The 9,992-nt window shown below is 47.8% G+C and overlaps 1 protein-coding gene across 1 annotated transcript; it reads right to left on the bottom strand.

The window, feature by feature from the left end:
• Positions 1 to 6,090: 6,090 nt before the first annotated feature.
• On the bottom strand, positions 6,091 to 9,001 carry GSX1 (GS homeobox 1; the record flags this gene model as incomplete). Its single annotated transcript, XM_082220332.1, has 2 exons — positions 6,091 to 7,214; positions 8,290 to 9,001. 2 exons carry the CDS (start codon positions 8,999 to 9,001, stop codon positions 6,850 to 6,852), a joined length of 1,077 nt encoding a protein of 358 aa, XP_082076458.1. The 3' UTR covers positions 6,091 to 6,849.
• Between the last annotated feature and the right edge of the window lie 991 nt (positions 9,002 to 9,992).

Genomic DNA, 9,992 nt, shown 5'->3' with positions numbered 1-9,992 from the left:
TGGGGCCCTCCAGCTCTTGTTGAACTCCAACATCCTTCAGTCCCAGCCAGCATATGCAATGGTGGGGGATGGTGGAAGTTGGGGCAGATTAAAGCAACTGGAGGCCCTGGGCCAGGAGAACTTGGGAGGCCCAAACTAATAGCATCCAGTAAAGTTCCCATTGTTTTGTAAACCAAATGTTTCATCATCTCCCCTAAATGCCAAGCTACATTCTGGTAAAGGGAAATCACTGCAAAAACTCACTGAAGTGTGTGTCTCCAGTAATCCTGCTCTGCTTTAATTTACTCTGTGAGTTTTGATGTGTGCATCTGGCCACACTTTTTTGTTAAGTATGGTAGCATAGAGTTCATATGATTTAAAGAGTTTCCATGGGTTTGAACAAGATAAGCATGATGCCAATCAGCAAATCCGGTAGAGGCTAAAGCTGTAGTTGAGGTAGTTTGGTTAGAGAAAAGTTTGCACACAAAACAGTAGACTTCTCCTTTTTGTGGGAAGATAAACTGGGACGCGGGTGGCGCTGTGGGTTAAAGCCTCAGCACCTAGGGCTTGCCGATCGAAAGGTCGGCGGTTCGAATCCCCGCGGCGGGGTGCGCTCCCGCTGCTCGGTCCCAGCGCCTGCCAACCTAGCAGTTCGAAAGCACCCCCGGGTGCAAGTAGATAAATAGGTACCGCTTACCAGCGGGAAGGTAAACGGCGTTCCGTGTGCTGCGCTGGCTCGCCAGATGCAGCTTTGTCACGCTGGCCACGTGACCCGGAAGTGTCTCCGGACAGCGCTGGCCCCCGGCCTATAGATGTGAGATGGGCGCACAAACCCCAGAGTCTGTCAAGACTGGCCCGTTCGGGCAGGGGTACCTTTACCTTTACCTTTAAACTAGTCGTTCTCAAGGGGAGATTTCCTGATTTACTTCGGTGGAATAGAATAAATTATTTGAGCAGAACCAGGTCTGGTTTTTGTATGTCTGCTTCAAAGTGATAAAAGGTCCATCCCAGTGCTGACATTCTGATGGACCTTTCTCAATCCAGAAAGATATTTCCTTGTCATTCAATGTGGTCCATAAACCGACACCATTATTGTATCTAAAATCACTACCAGCATGCATGAACAGTTGGCATTTTTGTGTCTGCACTGAGATAATTTGCTTTGCTTTCCAGTTCTTTAAGACAGTAATGAGTTTGCCACTGCTTCTTTTGGTGTAACTATCTCGTGGCATGTTCCTTCAGTGTCTTGTGTTAATTCTTTTAAATATATATATAATTTTTATAAATTTTCTGTTTTACATTTTAGAATATTCACTTAAACAACCTTAAAATATCAGTGACTTCCTTTCCTCTCTTTTCATGGTTCATATTGCACAACATAAATCCCTGCATATTTTATATAAACTAAACCAATCAGTATTCCATTATAGCATCCACCAAAACTTATTTACACTGTTGAATTTATCTTAATGCTGCCCACGTTTTCAGATATACACAATTTCCCTCCATATATTCAATAAACAGTTTCCAGTTTTCTTTAAACGTATGTTCTTCTTGTTCCATGTGTTAGGTCTGCAAGCTGCGCATATTCCATCAGTTTTAAGTTGCCATTCTTCTTTGGTTGGGACTTTGCTTGTTTTCCATTTTGGGGCTAACAAACATGAGCTGCAGTAGTGGCATACATAAATAACCTTTTCTGACACCTGGGAATTTCTGTCTGCGTTATCCCCAACAAAAAGGACTCTGGGGGGTTTTTTTGGGAAAAGTACTTTTAAATGTTTTTTTCAGTTCATTATAAATTATTTCCCAATACTCTTTTACCCTTTTACAGGTCCACCACTTCTGCCTTGTGTTAATTCTTTGACTGTAGGTCCTGTCACTTCATTTTGACTTTCTCCAGAAGATTCTGCACTTGTAGTGGTAGTTACTGACAACAATTCTCCTTGAAGTTCTTGGGAGGCTGTGTTCTGTATATAAACTGGTTGTTCTTCAGTCTGCTCAGTGTAGTCTACTTGATTTTCTGTGAACACAAATGTTCTGTGTCTGAGGGATTATGTAGGACAGTTTCTGCTTGCTGTACAAAGCCATATGACATGGCTGGCTTTAGACATTTGAGTATTTGCTTCTGCTCTTTGGTCACTTTCGTTTACTAGCACCACTTTCATATCACTTACTCATTATTATTTTCACAAAAAGTCAAAATTAAATATTTTTGTGATTCACTGCGATGTAGAAGAATCTTTGCTTGTTCTCAGAATTCATGCTATAATGATAGACAGTGATCTGAACACTTACATTGCTTCATAGCTGACTTTACCATTTGATTTTGAATAGTTTTAAAGCCTCCATGAGCTTTACTAAACAGTAAGTACTCACTTGTGTAACTATTATACAGTCATAGACTCATATGTCACTTGTTTAATGTTACAAAGCAACTGGGCCGAGATAGTAAAATCTGCCTGTTGTTGTTTTTTTAATTGGTAAGAAGTTAATGCCCTCCCTAGATTATGAGGCCCACTCAGACTGTATGTAAATCTGGCACTGAGTCTAATACTATCTGGAGAAGAACAGGTTTCACATCCAGCAATCAAAACTGCATTCCCATCATCTCAGGCTGATGAGCAGCAAGTTATTTAATCTGTCTGTTTAAAAAAGGAGCGCTATATTTGTATCCTGCCTTTCTGTCCCACAGAATGGGACACCCAAAGCAGCCAATGAAGCAATCTACAACAACAACAACAAACCTTAAGTACAAATAATAACACCTATCATTTGTGAAGGGGTGGAAGACAAGAGGAGAAACAAATGATTTGTGCTGTGGCACAAGTCATCTGATAAGGGCTGTTGATGTATGTGCATCTGCTGAGATGATGTCTGCTGCTACATGCAATGAACCAGAGAGGTTTGTGAATCATCTGGGCTTACTCTCCACCCCACTCCTGCCACACACTGTCCACACTCTGTTGTTATAATACACTGATGGGTGGATGAATACATGTGCCAGCATCCCACGGTATTATGGAGCTATTTGGCAAGAGACAGGTCACAGTTCAGTGCTAGAGAGCACCTGCTCTTCATGCAGAAGATGCAAGTGAAATTCTCTTGTACTTCCTCTCTGAAATTGGGGTGGCAGGAAGGGGTTTTCATATAGAGTAAGGGACTGCCAACTTCCTAAAATCTAGGGAGGGCAGCTCTCTCAAATTTTTTGGGGGGCCAAAGGGACCTCAGCTCCTGGGAGATGACTCCTATGGCCTGGGGAGTGTACAGATGGTGGGCACAGATATATTCTGCTCTGGAACATTTCTCACCTCCAATAAAAAACATTGGGAGCACAGAACTGTGTTGCCCTTCCTACTCTGGAACAGGTCATAGGATGCCTCTTAAATGGCCTGTTCCAGATTCTCTCCCATGATCCCAATGTTCTTCTGCCATCTCAGTCCAGAAGAACCTTTATTTCCATAACACAGTGGAAGTGTACTTGTGTGTTAGCACTGATAGAGGCTCCTCTGCCAAAGCTTGAATTGAGGCTTGGACCCTGAAATGATTTGCTTCTGGGTGTTCTGCACCCCATTACAAACCATTATTGAATCCATCCTCCAGTTTCTACTCTTAACCACATTTTTATGTAGAATAATTACCATTCATACCAACTGAACTTACTTCCAAGTATGAAAACTTACTGTTGCTACCTGAGGCCCAATTCTGTTTGTTTGTTTTTATTATTTATTTTTTAAGGGGTTTGGTTCTGTGCCCTTAACAGCCATATAAGAAATCAGCATTCAACAAATGCTTTTACTGACATGGGCGGAACATCCGCTAACTTCTGCCTGCCGTGGTGCTGCTATGAGCATATACCTTCTGCCCATAGAAGGACAGCAACCGTCCCTTCAGGGGAAGAAACATCCTTTTAAATCCGAGTTGTCTCCCTTACATTACACTACTTTTGGGGTTTGGAATGGTTCTGCCCGTGCCTGTATCTGCAATGCAGCTCCAATTTATTAAGCCAAAATTCCTGTAACTTAATCTGATGATCGTCATTCGGAATTCCCCCCTACCTGACAGGACACACATACCACAAATCTTTGTGACATGCTCCGCCATATTTCAGAAGCAAGTCCCCTAGAACTCAGTGGGGCTTACCTCTGGGTAGGCACGGCAAGGAGGGCCCTCGTCTAGTGCGCTTTGCCGCGAGACTGTGCCATTCTGTGCGCACTTATTTGGGAGCCAATGCCGTCGAATCTAGTGTGATTTCCCTCTGAGTAAAGCTGCACAGGCTTGGGTTATTTATTCCCAAAACCTTAAGGAATCTTTTTTGTTGTTGTTCTTCTAAAAAACAAGGTGCAAAACAGCAACCTGGGATAGGTTTGTAAAGCACATGGCGTTTGTACGCAGCGATGATAATAGATCAGACGCTTTTCTGCAGCTCCCAAAATGTTACTCTGAATCCCTGAGATCAGGGATGAAGATGGATAGAACGTTTTGCCCGGAATATCATGAAGTTTCGCGGGTATATTTTTTATTATCAGTCTCTGTCCATGGTTTCTAGCCAACCTAATCAGAGAAAAACAGTTTATCCATCCAGCCCAGCTGAGGATAATACTTCATGCCTCCGATGAAGCGAGTTTTGACACACAAAAGCTGATGCCATAATAAATGTGTTGGCCCTTATGGCTGCCGCATTACTCTGCCTTGTTTTGCTGCCACAGACTTACAAAACCACACATCTCTGTGGGGTGGAGTCGGGGGAGATGGGGTGTTTAAGGAGCAGGCAAAAGTCTGGTGCGTAACGGGAGCAATGCGCAAAAGCCTCGGCTGGCGCGTTGGAGACTCCGGGCTATGGCGAGAAATCCATTCTGCTCCAGTGGGGCGCAGTGAAGTGCAAAGCGCAATGTTTAAGGAGAACTGGGAAGCTCGTTCTGAGCACATTTAGGTGAAAGGAAACCCTGTGGTTAATTTGAATGCCAAACTTATTTTCACATTTTAACAACACCGATAAGTGACGACGGGGGGAGGGGGGCTGTCTTTGTGGAACACCGCAAATGCTGAACAAATTGGCCAGACGTAGCTTTAAATCCCACAAAGGCTCCAGCTAATTATTTAATTATTATAAATATAATAAGCTGTAGGTGATATTTTATAGTGTTTGTATTTCAAATTGGGGAGTCTGTCCTCTTTGTGTCTTTGCAACCCCAACACATTTGAGATGAGAAGGATAAGAGCTCTGCTGTGGACCCTTTAGAGAACGCTTCTTTTCGAAAAGAGAGGACTGAGCTTTAAAGGTTGCATTTTTAACAGGTTTCCTTCAAATTACATTTTAGCCCCGATTGCGTAAAGACAGATAACTTTATCTAGCTAGGGATTCAAAAGGAGATTATTATTTTCATCTCATTCTCTGTTAGAATTTAGTAAACATTATGAGTCCTGCTATTGGAGTTTAGGGGGAACATGAGAAAGCAGGAATGATTTCTTATTAAATAGCTTTTGATAGGAGTGCATTTTATTTGCCTCTGTACTTTATTCAGAGGAAAGCAGAAAAGGCAAACGTCGATTAATTGGAGATTTGTGTCAAAGTATATACTGTGCGCATGTTTATATACTGATATATATTAAACGCTAAAGATTCGTATATGTTGGAAGCCTAATATTTGCCAGACCCGTGCATCCGTCTTAGCGAAGAAAGAATCACCAAGGCATGCGCCATTTAAAGAGACTGGGCGCGATCCGTTCCAAACGATGTGTTATTTAACCTCCCACGGATTTCAACAGAATTATATTTCTCACTTGGGATTTCAGAGGACTTCGTTTCGGCATCGAATTCCGAACCACTAGCACCACCCAGCCCACACTAAGCAAGGCTACATCTCTTGGGCTTCCGCGGCAGGAGTCCAGTAAGTGCTTAACTTCCACCCCATTGAAATCGATGGGGCTTTTAAAAAGTGTTTCACTTTGTCAGGAAGGCGCCAATGCCCAGTAGATTCCTCAAATCCAGAGGGGTGTGTGTGTGTGTGTGTGTGTGTATATGATTTCTCCTCCCCCTTCTGCAAAGGCGAGGGTGGGGGAAGTAAGTAAGTAATTTTTTTAATGAAAAACCTTTATTGTGTGCGCCTAGGTGTATGTACATAAATAAATAAATAAATATCCCTCAGTTATTACAGAAAACGGTACAATCACATCACTATAGATCTGAAGCATCATCATACAGACTTTTTTTTTTCTTCAAGGAAGAAGAAAAACAAAAGATTTTTTTTAAAAGGGGGGGGGGAGAAACAACCAAGGTAGCCCAATGACTGGCAACGCTCCACATCCCGATTAAGTCCCTGCCTCTCAAGATCATGGCAAGCCCCTGTAGATCGTAAGATCTACCTTTTGCCAGGTTCAGGGGAGCAAGGGAGAGAGAGAGTTCGCTTAAAGGTTTGGATTCAGCCACAAAGCAGAGGGATCCTCAGACCCGGACGGAGATGCACCAGATTTCTCTTCCCGAACTCCCACCCCGCTATTTGTTTTTGTTTTTTTGAGGGAGAGAGAGAAATATCGGAATTGGCAATCTCCATTCGCTAGGTTCAGTTAATATCGTCCCACTTCATAACAGAGTGGCGACCTAATCATAGCACAGTAGAATTGGAAGGGACCCAAGAGTCACCTAGTCCAAACCCAAAGAGCAAATCTGGATGGGGAATATATTATATCCCTCCTCCTCAACAGCTCCGGAGCGTTAAAAAAAAACAAAAACACCCCACACTTATTTACAGAGTCTGTCTAGCCAACCCGGTCTTCAACGAGGCCAGCCAAGGCTCTCTCGTCAATTTCATCGCTATACATCGGGGGGAGAGAAACCAGCGCTGCCGTTTGGCCTAGGGAGCATTGGCCCTCTCAGGGCGTCAGGGCGAGGTCTTTCTCGTCTTTGCCCGAAGAAGAGGGCGAGATGGGCAAGTCCTCGTCGTCTTCGGAGCACTTGGCCGCGGCGGAGAGGGAAGCGCACTTGCAGCTGTGCGCCGCCGAGCCGCCTCCGGAGCGGTGCGAGCCGCTCTTGCCTTCTTTCTTGTGCTTGACTCTCCGGTTCTGGAACCAGATCTTCACCTGCTTCTCGGACAGGTTCAGGTAGGTGGCGATCTCGATGCGCCTCAGCCGGGACAGGTACATGTTGGAGGCGAACTCGCGCTCCAGCTCCAGCAGTTGCGTGCTGGTGAAGGCGGTGCGCATCCGCTTGCTGCTGGGCAGCTGGCCCGACGTACTGTCTGCAGGAGGGACGGGAGGGTGGGGAGCGGAAGGAGAAAAGCGCAAAGTCAAGACCAACTGGGTGCAAACCTCTCTGGGCTGACAAATCCCCAAACCACACAGCCCACAAGACTGTGTAACCGAGGCCCCGCAAACTCAGGTTTAAACGCATTCCGGATGAAATAATCAATTCGTTAAGAGTATTTAGGATGAAATAATCAATTAGTTAAGAGTATTTAGGGATCTGGAGCGGAAGAAAATATCCCTCAGCCTATTTGTAATGGAGCGAGGGGAAATGCAAGGTTCTGGACCCTTCCAAAAACCCACCACGCGTTCCATGCGCATTTCCCCCGCTACATAGGCATGCTCTGCACTTGGCATCCCATCTGGTAACTTGATCCTAAATGGGGAATGCTTCACTGAAGTCAATGAGGGCTTGCTAGTTTATAGGGCTGCAGGAATTTACGCGCACTTTACTTGTCTGCGGTGGCTCAGAACGCGCAGCTACAGCTCCAGAGCCCCAGGCCTAGGGAAGCCAGACAAGGTGAGCGCGCAATTCTGGAACACCGCGCGCCTCTCGAATAGAGTCAGGCACAGGCAAGAGGTCTCTGGCACTGAACAAACGCACATGGAAGCGATCTCGTCCCATTACAAATGGCAATTTGTTAATGAACTCTATCGGGCTCCAATGAATTGTTAGGGACTTTTAATCTCTCTGGCACACCCAGCGCTGAACTGTGCGCACTCTCAGCTTGCAGGTTGTGTTAAGCTTTGGGGTCCCGCGCAAGGAAATTGGGACAGGAGACAGTGTCTGATCTGTCCCTCCCCGCATTTAATACTCCGATCCTTCGATCGCTTACTCGCGAGTCAGTTCTGTGGCTCCTCCTTGCAAATTATAGACGTGAAGACCTGGCGCGCTACTTGGAAACAGCGAGACCAGCTTCCTAGCCCACGTGTGCGTGGATCGCTCTTGGCACTACCCTGGCCAGGATCTCAGGCGAGGATCAACCCCCCGCACCCGTCCGCGCACCCGTGTTTCCCGGGATTGAGCCCCCGACCCTTGCCACCCCAGAGGACGTCCAGACGACGACTCACCGACGGAGATGCAGTGGAAGTGCCGCGGGTCCGGCAGGGAGTAGGCGCTCTGGTAGAGGGTGGGCGCGTGGCCCGCCGCCGCCGCCGAGCCTCCGGGGGCCGGCCTGGCGGCCAGGGGCGACGGGCAGTACTGGGAGGCGAAGGGCGGGAAGGACGCCTTGAGGAGCGGCAGAGCGGGCGGCGGCGGCGGCGGGTGCAGCTGCGAGGCGGCTGCCACGCACAGCGGGCACACGCAGAGCAGACCGGCCTTCCGCGCCGCCGCCGTGGCTCCCGGCGCGGCGGGGCAGGCGCCTCCGGAGGCGGCCGAGAGCCCGTGGAGAGGGTGCGAGGGGTGCACGGCGTAGGGGAAGAGCGGCGGCGGTGGAGGGCTGCCGGGCGAGGTGCCGCCCTTCTTGTCGCCGGCGCCTTCGCGCAGCACCAGCGCGTCCACCAGGAAGGACCGCGGCATGACTCCGCCCCGTCCAGCCTCGCCTGGGGCGCCTTGGCTCCGCGGCTGCTGTTGCTTTTCTGATGCTGCTGCTGCTGCTACTGCCCGGCGGCCGGCTCTTCGCAGGGCGCTGACCAGCGCCAGTGGTGCTGAAAGGGCCGCGCGGCCCTCTTTAAATAGCCCCTTCGGGGGCCATGTGATGCGGGCTGCGCCGGGAGCGGCCCCGGCCCCCGTCAATAGGCTTTTTGTTGCGCGCCTTGGCACCGCCGCTGCACGCTCCCTCATTATGCCCCTTGTTCGCCAAAGGGACTGCACAATGTCCCCCATTCTTGTCAACCCCACCCACGCTCCTCGGGCCGGCTTCCCTCTAGACACCCCCTCTCTTCTCCTCCCCTCCCCTCCCTCGCCCCGCGGCCAATCCCTTGGCTTCTCCGGCAGCCTCCGAGGCCTCTGGTCTTCCCCCTGTTGCGCTCTTCTTTTCGTTTGGCCGGATCAGTCCGTTTCCTACCGGGCGCCTGCTTGTGACTGTAGTCCGCTCCCCCCACCCCACCCCGGTCAGCTTTCTTAGGCGGTTCTAGCCTTTGGAGAGCCTTTTTCCTAGTGCAGGCAACCCTTAGCCCGCGAGCTGCAGTACAGTGTTTTGCTGGGTACGCATCCTTGGCTTTGAAATAAAGCTCGTTCCTGTCACGTTCCAACATGGAAGTTTAAAAAAATCAACAAGTGTAGAGGAGGGCTTCATTGCCCGAAGTAACGCCACGTGCTCGTGTGTGCATTAGGAAGCAGGAAGCTATAGGATTTGCACTCAAGAGAGCCTATGGTCCACGTCCACACACACACACACACACACACACACACACGAGTGACTTGCATGTGAGTTTCAGCAGCAATTGGTGGAATCTGCGAACTGGTCCTAAACACGTAGACTTGGAAAAGTCATTGCGCTTTGAATCATAGCTTTGGTTTAACTTTTTAGGATGGAAAGTGCCACGCTGGGATCCCAAGAATCCTTGTTGGGATTGACCCCCGTTGATTTCACAATAACATTTAAGATTTCAGCCTTCTATGGGAAGAAGAAATATTGATTTCTACTTCCCTGATTTCGATTTTCAAACAGCATTTAGAATCTGAACACATTTACTTTGAAATAAACCCAGTACAGTGCAATAAACCTTTTTACCTGAATAATTTATTTTCCCCCTTTTTAATCACCAGGAAGACTCCCCCCGCGCTCGTTTATTTGTTTGTGTGTTTTTAAAAAGATATTTACACACAAGGT

Source organism: Podarcis vaucheri, assembly GCF_965113315.1.
Source record: "Podarcis vaucheri genome assembly, chromosome: 4".
Classification (NCBI taxonomy): Eukaryota; Metazoa; Chordata; class Lepidosauria; order Squamata; family Lacertidae; genus Podarcis; species Podarcis vaucheri.
The sequence above is the reverse complement of the archived record's forward strand: the minus strand, read 5'-3'. Positions and strand labels throughout refer to the sequence as shown.